The 20940-nt window shown below is 37.3% G+C and overlaps 1 protein-coding gene across 1 annotated transcript in view; it reads left to right on the plus strand.

Moving 5' to 3' along the window:
- VWA8 (von Willebrand factor A domain containing 8) overlaps positions 1–20940 on the plus strand; it is a 180512-nt gene that overhangs the window by 11550 nt on the left and 148022 nt on the right. The window contains exons 3-4 of the mRNA XM_042866426.1: positions 10304–10434; positions 12546–12656. Of these exons, the coding sequence (XP_042722360.1) occupies positions 10304–10434; positions 12546–12656 (242 nt within the window). The remainder of the gene's footprint in view (positions 1–10303; positions 10435–12545; positions 12657–20940) is intronic.

The raw sequence follows: 20940 nt of genomic DNA on the forward strand, positions 1-20940 counted from the left end.
AAGGGTATGTAGTCCTTAGGCTATGCTTAGACATGGCCATGCATTGAGAACTCCCAGTCACTGTCCTCCCTAGACTTGCAAGGTCCTACAGCTGGAATATGAGTGTAACCATTCACTTCCAGTGAATTTGCTTTCCATGACATTTTTGAAGAAGACACCAAGAAAACTGCAGATTTATTTGGGTGGGATGAGAGGTTATTTTGAGACTGGAGGGATCAGAAAGAGAATTGGAGGAACTACAGACCTGTCACCCCGATCTCGGTATTGGGGCAGTCATGGAGCAGATCGTCTTGAGTGCAATCACATGGCATGTGCAGCCAGGAAATGAGGCCCAGCCAGCATGAGTTCATGAAAGTCAGATCCTGCTTAGCCAACCTGATCTTCTATGATTGTCTACATAGACTTCAGTAAAGCCTTTGACTCTGTCTCCCATACTATTCCCCTGGAGAAGCTGGCAGCTCATGGCTTGGACAACTGTACTCTTACCTGGGTAGAAAACTGTCTGGAGGCCCAGGCCCAGAGAGTGCTGAAGATTGGCTGCTCAGGAAGGTGATGAAGTCACCATCCCTGGAAGTTTTCAAGAAGCATGTAGATACAGCACTGAGGGACATGGTTTAGTGGGAATGGTGGTCACAATCCGATGGTTGGACTGGGTGATCTTGGAGTTCTTTTCCAACCTTAATCTTTCTACGTTTCTGTGGTTCTTTTTGGTTTACAGAGGTGGTGTCGATAATACCAAGAGTAGACTTGCCACTGTATAGCTGGCAGAATGGCAGATAACTGCTGTGAGAGATGCTCACTAAGTGTGTTACAGGCATACAGTATTGGAAAAGGCAGAAACTGCTGTGTGAAGGTTTATATTGTAGCATTCTTAGGTAATAGTATTTGGGTTTGTCAGGCCTTCCTTATTTTTAGTAACTGTGGGATAGTAGACCTCTGTTACAGTTGCCATATTTAGCTAAGTTTCCTAACCCTCCTCTTTTTTGAAATGCAACCTTTCTTCTGTGATATAAAACATTTCTGCAACTCCTTTGCATTTAATATAAACGTTAGATGCATAAAAAATTAACATGTATTGATCTGCTTGTCCTTCAAGAAATGTAGCAGGAACAGAGAAAGGGAGATTTTATTTGCTTTCGGCCAGTGATTAGTTTTGAGGTCTGCCAGCAGGTTGGTATGCCAGGCTGATGGTTGGTATGCCAGGCTGATGCTTGTCATCTGGATTATGGACTGCTTAATTCCTGTGCCCCATTAATCATGACACTGTGACACCTTTCTTGAAGGTGATGGAAGTTACCAAAGCTATCCTATGCCACGTGTCAATCCTTGCTGTTATGGGGTTGCCCGTTGAGAAAGGATTCCCGTTTCTGAGTGTAACAGCGCTTCCCACACCTTGTGAGCTCTCTGGGAACGCGGCCAGGCAGTTGAGAAATGCTGCTCTGTGTTATTTCTTTACGTAGCTTCTTAGAGGGTGGATTTTTGTGTTTCACTTTTTCCTATGCTTTCTCATTTGATCATGAGATGCATTAGTTATCTGTATCCATGACTAATGCGATCAGTTTCACTTATTGAAGTTTCTTGTAGATGGATTTATTTTCTTGTTTTCTGTGCTGTACCAAAAGCATTAATTTTAACAATGCCTCCATACCTTCCACTTCTCCTAACTGTGGCAGGCACTATTACAAGTTTTGGTACATAAGCACTTTTCAGCAACATTTATGTTAACTCTGTTGCAACAACAGAATGTCTTTCAGGTCTTTGGACTGATGAGAGGTGAGAGAGTATGAAAATGCTTGATAAAATCAAAGAAGAATGTTGTTTTAGTTAGTGATTTTAAAGGAAGAAAAAGCTGAAAACTAGTGAAAGCAGGTAGTACAGTGGAACTGTACAGAGCTGTGGGATCTTAGCTAGAATCTGATTCTACAACCAAAAGTAAAATTTACTAACAATTATTACATTGCTAATAATTACATATTATTATATCTTATTAGTTGCTTCTCTTTTTTGAATGATCATAACTGGCATGCTTGAGATACTGCTGTTCATTAGTATTCATTTATTGAACAGAAGGGTTATTTAAGGTACATGATTTTGCTTGTGAATCTAAATAGTAAATTAATTACAATTAAATAAGGTAGAATATTCATGTGCTTATAGCAGGAAATCTCTCTCTAATACTTGAATACATATTTTTTCATATAGTCCTAATGTAGGAAATTTTTATGCCATGGTTTTTAAGTTCTGTGGTTATATCACCACGGAGAACAAGGTTATATTCCCTTATTGAAATTAAGTTGATTATATTGGCTCCATGTCAATTATGTCTTTGTTGTGAGGCATTTGTAGAGTATGGGCATCACTTACTGAGTGTATTTGTCCCTAAGAGAGTTTTTGTTTTGCGGTATGAAAGACTGTGCTGTAGATGTTTGGTGTAAAATATATGAATGTAGTTGCATGCTTACACTGATCTGTAAGCTTAGATGTCGTATCTTTTAAAATTTTGCTATAGAGACTGATACTGCATTTGAATTGTTCGAGTTTCTCACCACATTTCCTTTAAGCTAAGACTAGAAATAGTTTGATCACCCAGTTCACTGGGTTTTAAAAAGGTCTGGAGTCACTTCGCCATCATGATGTTTGCAGTGGAGTAAGAGCTAAGAGGAGGGAATTAAAGCAGTGACAGTTCATTTACTAGCACTGCAAATAATGCAGTTTTCTAGCTTACCATCTGTGTAGGATAGAATGCTCTTGTTATTCTGCCAGATAATAACCATGGTAAAATGCAGTAACGTTGGAAGTGTATATCTATAATGTACAGAAATTTTTAAGAAAGTTACAACTTATTCTAAACTCTACATTATTATTCTAGGCTTAAAAATAGCCTTAGGAACCTTGAGGAAAAATTGTAACACAATAAAGAATGTAAGCGTATTAAGTACCTACAAAATCTTGGCTTTGTCATTTTATCTTTAATTAATACCAGGTAACTTCATTCTTTCTATTACTACATTAAACTGATCAAATTTTAAGTCTTTCTTTGAATGTCATTACATTTTGCTGAAACACACAGGATATGTGCTGCTGCTTACCTTCTGATTTGATGTTTGGCTTTTTGGCTTTTTGCTAGGTATGTTGCAACCTCGCTATGTAGCACTCCATTTTGTGTGCTAATATAAAATACTCTTTTGCCGTTGTTGGCAAATCTTCTTGGAAGATGATAATTAAAGGTACATAAAATCTGAATTGTTTTAAATTTTTCTAAGTGACAAGTAAAAATGAGTCATACGCAAGGGAATTTTGTTAATGGGGTTTCTGTCTGACACGTTCTAGAAGGCAGGCACTTAGTTTTGCACTGCTTGTTCTTTTATCAGCAAAAACAAAACCTACATTTTTAAAATCCCACCATGCCTGAAAAGTGTGATCTTATCTGTAATTATTCTTTGGAGAAACTTTGTGTGGCTTTTTGTGTTACTTCGTGTTTATTAATCTTGACCAAAAATTTCCTGATGTAGGCTTTGTATAATGACAGAGAATCCTCATTAAGGCAGGAAATGTGATGTTCAGTGGTCATGCCACGTAGGTGCTGCTATGTGAAGGTGCAAATGCATTTGGGAATTTGCCTATATTCCTATTACAGGTAACTGTTGCATTTGGAAAAGTTATTTTCAAACAGTTTGTGGTTTTATGCCACCCTCCCCTCAGAAGTGAAATGCATATATACCTCTGGGGTTCAGTGTGTCTCTGTTAAGTCATATAAGTTGTTAGTTAGACCGGTTGAGACATATGAGGATGAAATAGAGAAGGAAAACTAAATGAAGCACTAAATGAAATTATGTTGTTGAAGGGGAATTCTTCTAATGTTGGGGAAATCAGAGCTATTTTTGTGTAGTGGGATCAGTGGTGTCAGCAGCTTCTTTTTCTTATTAATCAGGATTGCCTTAACAGTAAGATGCCTCTGTGTTCTTGTCCTGGAATGGTATGCAGCATTTGCAGAAGAGGAGAACAAGTGTGTGCATTCAGTTCTTGCTCAAAGAGGGTTCAGGTTTGTGCTGGAACGTGTGTTGCTTCTTTTTAGTTTACATCAAATCCACAAGTTAACTGAATGCAACACACTACTGAGACAGGTTGGATTGCAAGATGACTGTAATTTCATGTTAACAAAGGTTTTTGTCATACATTTCTTTTTCTCCTAGCATAAAGATGTCTCCTGTCAGAGTTTGTGATTATTTCGGCACTTAGTTTTCTTGTAGCCTTGCAGCTGTAATGTTGCTTGGCTGTTATCTCCTAACCAAGAATTTTCAGTTGTGTTTCTTTGTCTGTAAGGCTCTCAGCATTTTACATCATTATCCCCATTATTTTGTTTATACCAAGGCTGGAGCAGAGGGTGGCACACTGTCATAGAAATCTTCAGGAAGAGTCTGGGTGCTGAAGACTGTCCCTGGTGCTTCATAGCAAAGTCAGCTGAATCCTAACTATAGATAAAGGTAGATATTTACCCTCTGTGTTCTTTAAATGTGTCGGTGATGTAGATTTCAGACCTAATCTCTTTCAGTAATTAATGATTATTTTGTGTGTGGGGGGAAAAAGTTTTGCCACATTTAGATCTTTCCAGACATAGTTCTGATTCATAATAACCGTAATGTACAAATTGGTTTGGTTTTCTTTTTTAACTGTAATTATGTCTTGCATATTGGAAATACAGTTGTTAAGATTTTAACAAGATTTTAAGGCTCAGGGATGACCTTATCTCTTGTCAGCTACCTGAAAGGAGGCTCTGGTGAAGTGAGGGTTGGCCTCTTTTCCCATGTGACTGGCGATAGGATTAGAAAGAATGGTCTCAAGTTGTGCCAGGTTGGATGTTAGGAAATACTTTTCCTCTGAGAGACTGGTTAGGTGCTGGAGCAAACTGGCCAGGGTGGTGGTGGAGTCACTGCCTCTGGAGGTGTTCAAGAAATGTTTAGATGTTGTACTGACGGACATGTTTTAGTAGGAAATATTGGTGGTAGGTGGATGGTTGGACTGGATGATCTTAAAGGTCTTTTCCAACCTTGGTGATTCTGTGATTTTATGATTCTGTAATTCGTTTTTTCTCTAGTCCGAATTCCAGTATCTTTTTCCATGTCTTCTAGATTTTTGATCATTCTTCTTGGTCATTTCTTGACTCTCATGAATGTGTTTGTACTGGATGGAGCTCTTGTGCTCAAAAGCAGGAACAATATGGCCCACCAGTCGGACGCTGATCTGACTGCTCTGGCTATATATTTTCTTATGAGTTACACATCCAGCTAATAACAGTTTCATTTACTCCATATTTGTAGGTTAATAAGAGAATCTTAGTCTCTTGAATCCCATTCAGTGTTCCTTCCAAAAAGCTGTTTGATTTGACATGATTACTTTATGTTCTCATTTATATTCAAATGGAGTCAGTGATCTATCTGTGTACATCTTATCCCTTCCTGTGAAGCAGTCGGCTTGGAGGAATTAATGATAAATAGATTTACAGTCTAATCCAAGGAGGTAACTTCCCCCTTTCTAAGCCCCTGCAAAGATTCACTAATTGTTGCCCTACCGCTGCAAGAACAAAAATTGTTGGAATGAAGGCTGTTTCCATGAAAAGTTTATGAGGAAAAATAGTGTTCCAATGAAAACTGACTGTGATGCAACCACATTGTGAGTCTTTGAAAACTCTTTGGGTTCCGTGCATCAGTGTAAAATTGGAAGAGCAACAGTTTTTTCCTTGTAAAATGCTAAATGAAAGCAGCTGAAAGCAGTCTGCATGTAAGGGCCTTCCTCTTCAGCTCAGATGCCCTGCCTTCCCCCTAATGCACAAAAGCTGTGAAATGTGTCCTGGTGAGCTCAGTTGTTTTGAACATTTTTTAAAGATATGTTTGTGTCTATAGACAGAGGCCTCTCTCTTTGTGCCCTCCTTCCTGTTATAGAGTTGCCACCCCTACACTGGCTGTGCAGCAAATGGTATGTAAAGCTGAAGGAGCCCTTGGTAACTATACAAAAGGGAGATCATTTTTCCCTCACAGATTTTTGCCTCACCTGGAAAAAAAGGAGTCGTTTTCAAACTCTAAACAAGTGCTGTAACAAAGGTGTGAGTATGCAGTAGTCTTTTTCATTTTGTTTGAATGACACACAGTGGTATCTTCTAAGTGGTAAGTGGTTTAGTGGGCATGGAAGTGGTGGGTTGGCAGTTGGACTAGATGACCTTAGAGGTCTTTGCAACCTAACTCTATGATTTTAAGTGCCTGCTGGTTTTTGTTTGATTGACCAAACCAAAGTTATACAGAGACTGTGATATATTTTATATCACATCTGGATTAGATATTCTTGGAAATTGGTTTATTTGTCTGTTTGCGTCTGAACAGTGGGAAGAGGTATCTGTCATTTATGGGATTTCTTCTGTAGATGGGCTACAACTTGCCAACAGCAAGTCTGCTATCCACTGAATGTTACTTCTTCATAAGTGTAGCATATGCCACGAATTCAAGTATGAGTGAACTGGAAAATTTCAGAGGCTAACATATCCATTTCCATCTTGGTTTTATCAAAAGCTGATTTGTGGATCAAACAGCAGTGGCTGCTGCATTTGCTTCAGAATCAGTCTACAATGTTTTCTTCTTTGGAGGATTTCTCCATTCTGCTTTAATTGCTCACTTTACAAAACGTTTGCAAAGATTCTGCTAGGTGTTTTCCCACTTGCAACATATTCAAAAGAGGTCTAAGGCAATTTCTTTCTCTGGCTGTCATCAATAAACAGGAACAGCAAACTGTAGCACTGGCTACTCTTCTGCATGTGCCAGATGGTGTCTTTGAGAATACACGGCGGAGGCTTCCAATGCACCACCCTGCAGATTAAGAATATTGGGCCAGCTACTCAACTAGGGCAAATCAGCAGAGTGCCACTGAACAGCTTGTGTAAACCCAGTTTGCATTAGGTGTTATCTGACTCATGGGATAATTAATAAAAACTGTTGCATTATACATGCTGATGCTTTTGCAGCTAATTTGCCTTGTCTTCTAAATGTCACAGAAAATGATTATGTGCCTCTTGGAGTCAAGTCAATATATAATACTTGAATAGTGAGAATTTTTTTTTCAAGTTTTGGTAGACACAAGAAGTTTGCTGTGCAGATACCACAGGAAAAGTAGTCTTAATATATAGAAATAATATACAATATAATATACTGCATCTGAAGTTTCTTTTGAAAAGTATAATGTGCTGTGGGAGCAGTTTGTTCAATGTAGACTTCATATGCATAGAAAATTTCATATTTTTCTGATTTTTAGAAGGAAACTGAAGTAGGGTTACTATATGGAGAGATGTACAAGTATTACACGTTAAAATAGAAGGAACTGAAAAGTGGAAGCTGTTGTCATGACAGTTCACCTAAGGGAACTCTTTCTTTGAATTCTCAGCATTATTTATAACGGGCTTCCTTTGAGTGAGTTTGCAGATGGTCAGTGTGGTGACTGTGACTTAAAAATGCATTATAATTGCTCCAGCTGTAACCCGTATGTGGGAAGAGTTATTTGAATGATGAAGCAATGAAACCACTTTCTAGTAACTTTAAATCAGTATGAAACGGTGTCTTTTTTGTGACCCTTTCTCCAAAAGCAAAGTTAGGAAATTAGAGGAACATAAGCATCCTGAAATGCCTTAAGGTTTGCATGGGAGGGGGAGGCGGTCATGTTCCAAAGACTGTTAGATTTCAAATGCTCATGTTCCCATTTAAATGACAGTTTGTCTTACAGATGCTGCTGAACATTCTAAAATCCTGTTTCTATTTATGGTGCTGCTTTTAAGTCTGACCTGAGGTTTCGTTTTTTTTTTTTTTCTTGAGGCCATCCTAAAAATAAACAAGATAGCTACACATGTTAAGTGAAATACACCAGAGGCGCCTGCAGTCATGCTGTGTCGATGCTTCAAATGTGTGACTTTTGATGTGAAAAGAATTCAGTGTTCCAGCAAGATTTGCAAGTTTATTTCTCCAATTTAGGGAATGTACCTTTTTTCCTTTATTTTATTTATTTATTTATTTATTTTGGTAGCAGTTGCTAAAGAAATGCACTAATGATGCACGCAGTGCATTCGTACAACAGGTGGAAGTTATAATGAATGTGTCTGTATCTTTGTCTGTATCTTGGAATTTTAGTGGTACCTTTCATAAAACACTGTGTGATGCTTTTCAAATTAGCATACTTTTAAAGCAGCAGAATTTGGACAGCTAGGGTCTGGTGTGCTTCATTAGCCCTTATTTCACGAGAATTATATCTAATGTGAATTTTGTTTTCTCTTGAAAGTCTCATAGAAATGAATACGTTCTCTGTGAAGGACCAATTTGCATTTGCCTGTGGTGTGTGGTACGTGTGATGTGCATTGCTTTTGGATAAAAACAGTATGTATGCCTTCATTCATATAATCTTACCACACCAACACTTGAGAGAGCAGTATATGCAGTAATCCCAGGAACATTAATGACAGCTGTTTAAAAACAGAACCAAACCCTGAGATGTTTGTTTACAGTTAATCTGATGATCCTAACACAAAGGTTACTTGTTTTATTCACGACCACACCACTCTGGGAATGCCCAAGCTCATCTGATCTCAGAAACTAAGCAGGGTTGGGCCTGGTTAGTACATGGATACTTGGATGAGAGACCTCCTGGGAATACTGGGTGCTGCAGGCTGCTTGCTTTAGGAGGAAGCTTTTCACACACAGGGTTGTGAAACACCGCAACAGACTGCCTGGGGAGGTTGTGGATGCTCCATCCCTGGAGGCATTCAAGGCCAGGCTGGATGTGGCTGTGGGCAGCCTGGGGGGTCGAACCCTGGGGAGTTTTCAACCCAGGCCATTCTATGATTATGTGTGCATGTTACTCTTGCTCATATTGGTGGTGAGGTTATAGCAGATTTCACTGGAAATGGGAGATTTCTGATTGTTTTCTTTAGTGATAGATCTAAGTCTTCACTTAAAATTTTAATTAAGTTTTCCTTAGCCACCCTTATACCATCTTACTGGAATCTCGCGGGATCATTTTCTGCTGTTTCTATTGTTTTACAAAAAGGAATTGTCTTTCTGATACACAAAGATACAAAGGCAAATTGGAAGCCCTGAGAATTGAGGGATATTACTGCTTGCTTTCCTTGAACTCTCCTTATTTCAGCCTCAGGAAAGCTAAAGTAGAAACAGAACTTGTTTCTTAAAATTTTGGTTTCTAATTGAGTCCAGTAAACATGCTAAAAAAAAAAAGGTAAATAAACAACTAATAATGTGAGGATTTTGTCTTCTTACACTCCTTTCTTACTACACTTTGGATGCATCTCCAGCATTGCAGGCACCTCCTTCGAGGCCCTTGCTTCAAACCCTATCATTGGTCTTGTCACATTATTCTGAAAGCAACCATATACACACATGCATAAATAAACCTCCCTCCTGACTTGCTTGTGCTCTTGCTCTCCTCATGTGCTATTTAATGCTTTTTGCCCATTTCTGAGGAAGGGCTGTGCTGTGCTGAGGGCCACATGAAGGTATGGGGTGTGGGTGACGTATGGCAGCAGGAACGGTGCCCTCCTCTCAGAGCACACGATGCTCTCCAGTACTGCCAGCAGTTGAATGAATGTGGTAAATATTAAATACAATCAATGGCATTCTTTACAGGGATATGTGGATCTGCTTTGATTTGGTTTTCATTATGATTTTGGAAGCTACATGGTATTGATAAGTCATGTAGTGTTACTATGAGTCTTGCTTTTCTGTGATAGTTGGTGCGTGCTACTGTGTGAAAACGTAAGCAGGACTGTAGTTGGCTTTTAAGAAAGTACCAAATAAAATATATTCTGAAAATGAATCTACTTATGGCGATACAAGCAGAGTATTTATTTATTTAAAGTTCATGATTTACAGAAGAATTGGGATGTAGGCTGTCTTTTACAAATGATAATTAACTTCTCTTTCCCATATCAAACTGATGCTAAGAAGTCTTTTCATTAATGAGCTCAGTGTGAAATTAAGATCATCAACTTTTTTCTGTTTTTGTTTTGTTTTACTTGTTTTAAAATAGCAACTTTCAAAGAGGGAAAGGCAGTGGGTAAGATATAAACTATTGTATAAAGTCAGTAGCCTAAGAGAAATTGTGTAGAATTCTCTGCATTTCTGTTACCTGGCTTTAGGATAACATATCTTTATGTCTTTGTTTTAGTTTTTGAGAAAAGAACAAAAAAATGCATGGATGACCAGCTATCTCTAACACTTTTCAGACTTACTGTGTTCTTGTCTTTATTTTTCTTTCAAAGTGACAGATTCTTTGGCCCAGTCTGTAGTACAGCATTTAAGATGGATAATGCAGAAAGATCTTCTCGGCCAAGATGTCTTTCTTATTGGACCTCCTGGGCCCTTGCGACGGTCTATTGCCATGCAGTATCTGGTATGTATGTTGATTTAAGTTCTTGGAGAAAGAGACATTAGTTAGCCATCAGTTAGATATTCCTCTACTAGCCAAACTGAGGAAAGTATTACTGTGAAGTTTCACAGCAAGCAACTTGAGGAGGTAAATAAGTTTTTCCATAAAGGTTCTTTCCAGACTTCAGTTTGTTTTAGATGAATAAAGAGTGCAGGCATTTTAATACGTTCTTCTGCCTAAACTCCAGGGAAAAAGAAAGTTGGAAGACTATGTTACCATATGCTATCACAAATGGAGAAACAGTTTGTTCTAGGCATTATGTATGTTGGAAGATTAAGATATCTGCCTACTGTTACAGACAACAAATCGTTTTTGCTTCTTTTTATAGAAAAAGATATGAAGTAAAGGATTTGGGAAAGAAGTGTTCTAAATAACGTTTGGGAACAGTTATCATGAGTGATCAGAAAGTGGAGATGTGCGTGTGATCCACACTTAGAATGTGGGAAGAACTTGCCTACATCCATCTGCATGAACCATGGCAGCACTGTGTGCAAGATTTTACATTAAAGGCATTTGTGTTTTTAAATGATCAGGATGGGGGATGGGTGGCTGCTCCAAAAGAAAATGTGCATAGGGTTTTGTCTGCCATGGATTCTACCCAAGATCTGGTTGTGCAGAAGGATCGCGAATGGAGGTGTATAACAATTGTCATGAAGATCAGCCATTTCTTTTCAAATCAAAAGAAGGGAATTCAAAGACTGGCTCTCAGAGGTAAAGCTCTCAGAGGAAAGCTGTATGATTTTGAATTTTGGAAAGGAGAAAAAAGATTTCATGCTCTAATAGACCAGATATGCTACTTGATAGCTCAGTGCATTCCTTAGAAGAGATGAGGAGAGTTTGGTATAACCTAAAAAGAGGAGACACCTGATAGCAAGGCATGGGACATAGGCTGTATCCTTGTTTACACCAGTGTGTATACACCTGAGCTTTATTAGAAAGATTGCTGCTTATTGTTTCAATGCTGTATAGGACAATTGTGTGAGGACTGATCTTTGCATGTGTGGTGCTACCTGCTGGGGTCCCTTTATTGAAACAGTGTCTCCTGGAGAACTTCTGTCTGCTGTTGCTACTACACAATTATTAAAGAAAACTCTCCTGTATTCTTCCTTTTTTTCTTTTTCCTATTAGTCATACTAAAACAAGATTATACCTACATGCATCATAGAGAAACAAGTGGCTTTTTAAGCTAGCTAGATACAGAAAAGATGTAGAAGAAATACATCTCGGTGTTTTTTTTTTTTTTTTAATAACTTTTTTTCATTTATTAATTTTTTATTTTGCCAAACATCTAAAGTCTCTAAAGAGAGATCTCATAACTTTCCATGAGTGATAAGGGCTAGGGGTAGTTCAGCATCAATCTGTTTCCTAGCAGAATGCGTAATATCTCAGATAAAGAAGTAGCATCAGGTATAAGTACATTTATTTTTTGTTTTGGTTTTCTTTTTTTGCTTTAAGATGGAAATTTCTAAGTAGAACTCCTGATTTTTTTTTTTTAATTAAAAAAAAAAAAAAAACCTAAAGATTTTTCTTTTTGAAGTAGTATATAATTTTACAGAAGTAAACTGCAACTTGTGTTATTAAGGGCAGAAGTGGTGAGAAAAATATAGTTCATCAGTATATTCACAAAGTATGTGCAGGTAATAATCACAGCTGTGTCACACTGTGTTACTGAGCAGTGACAGAATTGAAGCTTTCAAATAATTTATGGAAAAGTTGGATTTCTATCCATGATTTGTGGATGTTGATTGTTTCTTGGTGTCCAAAACCAGAAAATTAGCCATAAAGAAGACTTTATGGATGCTCAGTTGAACATCTATATTGCTGGTTATTATGTTTTTAGAATAGATTCGGGGAAAATAAAACTTTATTGAGCAGAAATTCAAACCATTTTGTTTGAGGCAGAACACACTGTAAACGTTTTAAAAATAAGATATATTAGATCTGAAAGTTATTTCAGATCACTGTGCTTTGTCTGGAGCTCTTTTGTACAATTATACCATTGGACTTATTGTTAGAAGTTCACTTACTGGAGTTGTGGTTTTATTTTTGTAATAACCTCAGTTTGTTGTCCACAGGAACTGACAAAGAGAGAGGTTGAATATATTGCTCTATCAAGGGACACCACTGAGACAGACCTCAAACAGCGACGAGAGATCCGAGATGGCAGTGCTTTTTATCTTGATCAGGCAAGTTACAGTCACACACCACCTCATTCCTGTTTACAACTGCTTTGAAGACAATCATGGTTTAAATGATGAAAACTCAGTATGTGGCATACAGAATGACTGGTATGTTTCTGATGGTTAGAAGATTTCGTAAAGCACTCCTGATTTTGTTGTTACTGAAAATGTTGTTTTTTCCCAAATCCAAGATTGCTCCCTCTATTACAAGTACCATAGGGTTTTAACCTTTTATTTGGACTCTATTAGGGAGACAATTTATTATGTTTAGTATAATGATGAGAAGTGAAATTCATTCAGTGCAGGTAGACTGTAGTTTCACAAGCACTTCTCTAGACATTGCTCTTCCCTAACCACTGTAGCACGTTAGATGTATTTTCGAAATGAGTCCTTTGATCTAATGTCACTGAAAAAGAGTCTAGTTCATTTATGTTAGTACTGCTCTGTGTATTTAAACCCAAGCACAGTAAATGGAGACAACTGGGAGATTTGGTTCAGAAGATCACTTCTGATCAGAATTAAAATAATGATCTAAACACTCCTGTCATCAGTATTTCCCAACACATTAAGTAAAACTGTAGAGTGACTTAGGTTAGGAAAAATTTATTTGCAAGATATCAAGGACATGTCTACAGGTAAAATACACACTTTGTTTAGAATGTCTGTTTTGATTTATATACAAGTTAGATGCCTAAATAAATAGAGTGGGTCAGTTTCTCTGATGTAGTATGAATTTAAATGTTTTATCTAAAGCAGTTTTCAGTTGTTAGTATGATAGAGGTTAATGATAGCACCATCCTATGAGTAATTTGTGGGTGGAAAGTAGAAAGGGAATAGGAGAGGAAAGAAAGCCTAAATGTTTTATTCTCTACATTAAAGAAATAATTTACTATTTTTAAAATAAGAAAAGAAGAAATACAATTAATCTCTTTTTCAGCACTACCAACCTTCAAAATAAATTTTCTTGAAATCATGGTAAATGATGGTGATAGATTCTCAGATTTGAAATTATTTACTGGTTATCCATAAATATGAGAGTTGTACAAGATGAGATAATTTAAAGGATAAATCCTATGTGGATTAGGGCTGTAAATGACTTCTTGCTTACCAGAGGATGAAAGCATTTGTGCAGACTATAGAGCTCACTTATTAACTCATGAGCTCCATTGCTAACTGTTGTTATAGACAGTCTTATCCTTGCGCTTACTGCAGAGTAAAGAGAAATTCTCTCTCAGTGTAGAAGCATTAGTTAATTAACATTTATAAAACCCAAGTATTGGGGGCTGTATGAATCTCAGCAAGATGTGAGAATAATCTGTTAATTGTATTTGTGTGAAGACTGTGATCCCAGTATAAATACGAAGCAGCTTGTTTTACTTTGCACAAGCTATTTTGAGTGATCTTGCTTCAGTAAGAGTATTCTGTGAAGATTACCTTTCTAAAGTAAAGGTCTAAGATTACCTATCTTCTTCCATCTGTTGGAAATTTTCAGTTGAAAGGCTTTAACCAGAGTCCAACATAGCAGTATTTCAGACCCGGGTTTTCCTTTAGCAAGATATTCAAGTGAATCATACTCAAGTTGACTACATATGCTTAAGTTTTGTGGGAAAGATGATAAAACAAATAACTGTATTTAGATGTGTACTGAAAACATGAAAGATGAACCTATTAGATAGTGATGTTCTACCCAAAGTTTTCTTGCCCTGTATTTTAATTATAGACACTTAAAGGATGATAGATAGCTACATTTAGAACCATCTGAGATCTGGTTATATTTGGTAATAGAAAGAATGAAGTTATACAGGTTACGCAGAAGTTTGAATTAGGTTGCTCAATAATTCTAATGTTTTCAGTGCAAAACATTGCAAAAGCTAGATTCTAGTCTTCTTTAAACCTCAGTCTATGAACTGTTTCAAGACAGAGAAGGCAACAGTAGGTAGCCGTAAGAAAATATTTCTGGTAGAGCTTGACACAATGGCTTCCATTGCCATGGATGAGCTAAAGAAAAGATGAACTTGTATGAGAAACTGAAGATATAATCTATACTTTTCGGATTTATACACTATTTCCTTTCCTGTGGAACCTTATGCTTGCTGTTCATGACACTATATAGAAGACAGCAAAGCTCAGAAGTCTTCTTTTCCAGAACATCCAATGGGTGAATTCTGTGGGTCAAATAAAACTTACCTGTCAGTTGTCTAGAAGGCTCTTTGCAAGTCACAGTATAATAATGTACTTATCTAACACCTTGAATGATAGTATACTGTGATGGCAACTGGCATCTTGTTAGCAGAAATAAATTTCATGTAATCTGTCGTCAGGTTTGCAAAATTGTCTCTGAGTGATTGTTAATGTATTATAGCTGCTTATAGCTCTACATTTAATAATGACAAAATAAATACTGTAAGTGGATATCTCAATATCTCAGATACTTCAAAGCATCTGATTTATTTTAACAAGAAGTTGCTGAGTATGATGGCAGATAGTTATTTTATATAGACCTGGGAAAAAGTAACTGGTAGGCATTGAGTGAAGTTCTGCGTTGTCATGTCATTGAAAGGTCAGCATGTGTCTTAACCAATTCTCATTTCTTAATGCTAGAGTGAATCACATGGGAGGAGACATAGAGTTATAAAGTAAGAAGAGAGATCTGATGAGGAAAAAAATTGAAACATTTTAAAATCAGGAATGGGGAAAACAAAATGAATGACTAGGAACCATTAATATGAAGGCAAACCTTGAATTATCAAATAAATTCCCAGTTACAATTGTGTAAAAAAAAGGCGCTATGGTGAATTATTTGTTTTCATTCAAGTACTGGCAGCAGGAACTTGTCTTCTTGACTTTACCTTGAGCCATTAACTTTGGTTTTCAGCTGTTAATTGACAGAAGTTTCAGAAGTGTCGTCACTGAAATTACTGAAACAATTAAGTAACCTCTTGGATCTTGTTCTGTAACTTATTGCATGGGTTAATTAAGTTATGCATCAAGTGGCTAGTTAGATTTACTTCTTATTACATAGATATTTAAATGGAAAATTCAGCTGTTATTGATTGAAGAGCCAATCTTGCAGCATCTTTCTGTTTCTTTAAATCTTTGTACCTGAGCCACTTAATTGAACCAATATTGACATTCTTATTTCAGTTTCAAAATGTTTTCAAAATCCTGTTTTCAAAAATTATGTAGTTAGATGTAATATTTTTGACCCTTTTGCCATTTCTGATGCAATTTTTCTTTAAATCATGTGCATGCCTCTGATCTAAATTTTTATTTCTACAGCCTCCTATGCTTTTTAATTGTTACATCTAAGGAAATCCTACATTAAAATTTTGTAGTGTGTACAACTGGGAGAGCACCTAAGCTAATTTCTGCTGAAGAAGTGTATCACTCCTATGTTCCCTAGAGCACCTGGTTTTGTTACCTCTGCATCTTCCAGGTTTAGTATTAAATTGAAACACTTCCCAAACACTGAACTCCTGACTATGCGAACAATCTTTCCCCTTAAGCATAATCAAACTGAAGATGGAATAAATAGAGCAATATTATATGGGTGTATGCTGAGAAACTACAAATATAACTTTTGAACGTTTGCTAATTAAGCTGTGGGTGGATGAGTATGTAAATCATAGCTATTGCTGTGTATGCAGAAAGTTAGTGTATCTTTGAATTGTGTGAATCATAGAAACATAGAATGGCTTGGGTTGGAAGGGACCTCAAGGATCATCAAGTTTCATCCCCCCCGCCACAGGCAGGGCTGCCAACCCCCACATTTAATACTAGGCCAGGCTGCCCAGGGCCCCATCTAGAAATGGGGCATTTGCAACCTCTCCGGGCAGCCTGTTCCAGCACCTCACCAATCATAAATAATCAGTAAAGAACTTCCCCCTGATATCCAGCCTGTAACTTCCCTCCTTCAACTTAAAACCATTTCCCCTTGTCCTGCTGTTATCTACCCTTGTAAAGAGTTGGCTCCTCTCCTGTTTATAGGCTCCCCTTAGGTACTGGAAGGCTGCAATGAGGTCTTTTCTCCAACCTGAACAAGCCCAGCTCTCTCAGCTTGTCTTCATAGGGGAGGTACTCTATCCCTCTAATCGTCTTTGTGGCCCTCCTCCGGCCACTCTCCAACAGTTTCAAAGCTCCATGTGAGCATGCTTATTTTAAGAGAATATCTTTGATGATGGAGTTAGGAATATACAGATTGTACAGTGATAAAATTTCAAATTGTTTGTCAAGGTAACAAAAAAAATGACTTGCTCTGGTTTGAATGACTTCGTGTAGTAACCAGTTGAACTTGAAGAGTGATGAAATGACAGCTTAAACCGTCCTGTCTGTAAAACAGATGTGACACAAAACCCCCAAGCAGCATAGCACTACATAGAATTACATTTATTTTCTTTTATTCAAAAGAGATTAGGAAGTTGTTTTTTTTTTAAAGTGAAGATGTGAGATTAATTGAATAAAATGCTCATATTTAAGCCTGTGTATGTGTATACATATATAAATAAGTACATATATACCACAAAAACTTGTTATAAACTAGCAAATAGGTGAGCAAGAATAATTCAGCTGTTAAAAAAAGTATACAGTGAATGCAAACTGTGTAGTTCTGTGATTTATTATTACTATGTTGGGGGTCACAGTGAGTTTTTGATGAACTAGTAAGTTAGCCACAATAAAGGCATCATCAAAACAGTGTGATGTATTTTAATGACTGTTCCACACTGCAGTACCTGTCTATTTGGTATAGGCAGCTAGGTAAGAAAGTCTGTAGAAAGCAGAGGTATGCAGTCCAGAAGTACAAAAGTGAACTATTAATTTTCTGGTTCTGCCTAACATTGCACAGAAAGAAGAATGCTATGTGGAAATAGGTAGAAAGCAGTAGTATTTGGTTGAAGTTAATCTTCACTGACATCAACACAGTATTTCTTGTCTATTAAGAAAAAAAAAAAAAAAAAGCATGATAAAGACCTCTGTATAATCTCTCTTAACTCTTTTTATTTTAATCCTTTGCAACACTGCTTTATGTTCCTAAAGTTGTCATTGTTTAACTGGGCTTGTTAAGAGTCTGGTATCCTGATTTGATGTAGAAGACATATGAGATGAGTGGCTGTGATGTAATGAGAGGAGTACTACAACTACAAATTTACAATTTCTTATAGATTAAAATTAAACTGATTTCACCTGATCCAGTGGGTGGCAACCCTGCCCGTGGCAGGGGGATTGGAACTAGATGATCCTTAAGTTCCCTCCCAGCCAAAGGCGTTCTATGAACACTGTTTCAGACATCTGAAGTCTTTTTGGTTACTGAATATCCCATCTGACAGTGCCATCATATACTGTGAATTGTGTCTCCCTTTCCTTTTGCTTACAGTATTACCCAAAACAAATGCAATCTGCCTTTTGATTTTCTAGCATTGGTGGAGAAAATTAGCTATGAAACACATCCAGAAAACATTTGATTGTCTCAGCAAGGGAGGTGGGCTGAAGTATGAAGGTATACTCCCCTCCATTACAGAGGAATAAAAGGGTTTAAACATTTGCTTTCTCTCATGCTTTAAAAAAAAAATTAATTAACCAAAATAATTACTAATTTATTGCTTTTAATAAAACCTGACATCAAGCTTGAAAGTGATGTAACTTATTTTGTTGTGGCCTAACTTGTAAAGTTCAAAAATATAGTTTATCTACAAAAATAGTTATAAAAAAAATAGAATAGACACTCTCAAATGAATAGTAGTATTTAACTGATGAATAGTAGTTTTAAACCTCATCTTTAAATGGCATTGTGCATTTGAAAGCATTTATTTTTCATTGAATGTTCCTGAAAAGAATGAGCAACATCTTACAAATACTGAAAGATAATACTAAGTTTTTTAATAAGTTTGGCATTGCTGCTTTGACATTGTTTGAACATTATTTTTATTAGCCCTTCAAATTACTACAAATATTTGACTATTTTTATTTGAGAGGTAATATGTTATCACTTTGATTCATTAACTAATCATTCACTCCAGTATTCCGCAGCTGCTTTCCTCTGCTGACCTCTCAAGGGAAATCAATAGGAAAGGACTTGAGCATTGTAAAAATTGAACAAATATATTAAATGTTATTGTTTGGTAGCTATATAGACATGCTGCCTGACTGGCAGATATTTTTAAATTCTAGTAAAGTAGATTATCCCAGTTGGTGACAGCCTTATGTGCTTCATTGATCTCAGCGTGTCTGTACATCTATCTTTAGACTCCCTCTAAATTTTTAGGTAATTTCTTTCTATTTCCATACAAGTATTACAGAAAATGTGATGGTCTGATTATTTGAGTTACATCTTCTTAAAAGTATAACCTGAGAAAATTGCAAGTTTTGGTCAATATCCTCCTTCTTCCCTAGTAAAGTGAGGAGGAAAACCTCACTGCATACTCCATTCTGCATCTCTGCCCTTTATTTTTATGTGATTACAGAATCATAGAATGATTTGGGTTGGAAGAGACCTTAAAGCCCACCAAGTTCCAGCCCCCTGCAGGACTGCCCAGGGCCCCATCCAACCTGGCCTTCGTTGCTGCCAGGGATGGAGCACCCACAGCTCCTCTGAGCAGGTGTGCCAACACCTCACCACCCTCTGAGTGAATAACTTTCCCCTGACATCTAATCTGAATTTCCCTTTTATTTTAGAACATTTTCCCCGTGTCCCATCACTATCTACCTGTGTAAAAAGCTGCTTTCCCTCCTGTTTATAATCTCCTTTAAATACTGGAAAGCCACGATGAGCCTTCTCTGCTCCAAGCTGAACAAGCCAAACCCCTTAGCCTGTCTTCATAGGAAAGGTGCTCCAGCCCTCTGATCATCCTCTTAGCCCTCCTCTGGACCTGCTCCCAAGAGCTCCATGTCTTTCTTGTGCTGGGAGCTCCAGTCCTGAATGCAGTACTCTAGATGGGTCCTCACAAGAGCAGAGTAGAGGGGGACAGTCACCTCCCCTGACCTGCTGACCAATCCTCTTCCTTTACCTGCTGGTTAGTTTAAATGATTTATATTTGAAAAAATTGCTTCTACTTGACCCCATGGAAAGTAATACAGAAATTAGCAATTTCATCTGAGCTTTGTGACATTTGATGTCTGGTTGGGCTACAGGGACTCAAATCAATGTCCCCCCCCCCCAGTCGCTGCAGCATGAGTTTATGTTTTTAAGTTCCATTGTCCTCTTGCAGGCACACACGATCGTGTTAACTCAAAAACAGCCAAAGTTTTGTTTTATCTTTACCAGATGATTTCTGAAGATCTTTTTAGCATAAGAGATGCCTGCACATGTCATTGCTGGAAAGTTTTTGAGATGCAGGAAAGACTCTGGTGCATGAGTTTGTGTGGGATATTGAGCGGGTGGAGGGAAGAAGTTACTACTCTGGAAGAGACATCTGAAATGTAGTTTGCAGATGCAGGGAAGCCTGACTTCATTAGTTCTCTTCTTCACTGTGCTGCTTGCTCTATTATTTTTTTCATGTTGTAATTTTTGTTGCTGTCTTTGAGATGTCATGAATGGAATTCAGTTCTCAGAGCAAGGGTGAAGGGTGCTCATCTTCATGACAAATGCACCCAAACAGAAAAAAAGTCTCCAGGTATCTCCTGAAAAAGAGACACTTTAATTAATAATTAATTAAAGCAATTTTTTGGAGCATTTTTTACCATTTGGAAACATAGCCTGTACATGATATTCACAGTGATGCACAAGTTGAAAAAAATAAGGCTATTTATGGTTTGTAATGTAGCTCAAAATCGCAAAATTTCAGAGTGACCAGAATGTTTTGGTTTTATTTTATTCATTCTGCTGAGAAAACCAAATTAGATTCCAGTGGTGGCATTTCAGACAACACTGTTCAAATTTTCATGCTCTTGCAAACTACTTTTCTTAGCTTTATAAAAATGTCCTTCCTCTGGTGTTTGCACTTAGGCATGTGCATTATGTCAAGCTATTTTCTGCCCCCTCTTTCTGTTGCTGTGTAAGTTTATTTCTGTGACTTTTTTCATGAGTGGGGTTTTATTGTTCCTGCAGTTGTTGTGCTTTGCTCTGCTCAAGTGCAGGGGCCCTGTTGTGCAAAAGGCTGTGAATACCTTTTATGTGTTGTGTACTTAATAAGGTGTTTATGCCTTTGAAGAAAGAAATATATTTTTGTAGGTGAATTATGAAAGCAGAGTAAGCAATCCACACTACATATTTGTTGCCTAAGTCTATTGCAATGGGAGTAATAATGTGTTAAGGGTTTCTGCTCTTGGGGAAGAAACTCAGCCTGTTTTAAGTTCG

Source organism: Lagopus leucura, unplaced genomic scaffold, assembly GCF_019238085.1.
Source record: "Lagopus leucura isolate 7727_CA_CO unplaced genomic scaffold, USGS_WTPT01 Super-Scaffold_100001, whole genome shotgun sequence".
NCBI classification, from domain to species: Eukaryota; Metazoa; Chordata; class Aves; order Galliformes; family Phasianidae; genus Lagopus; species Lagopus leucura.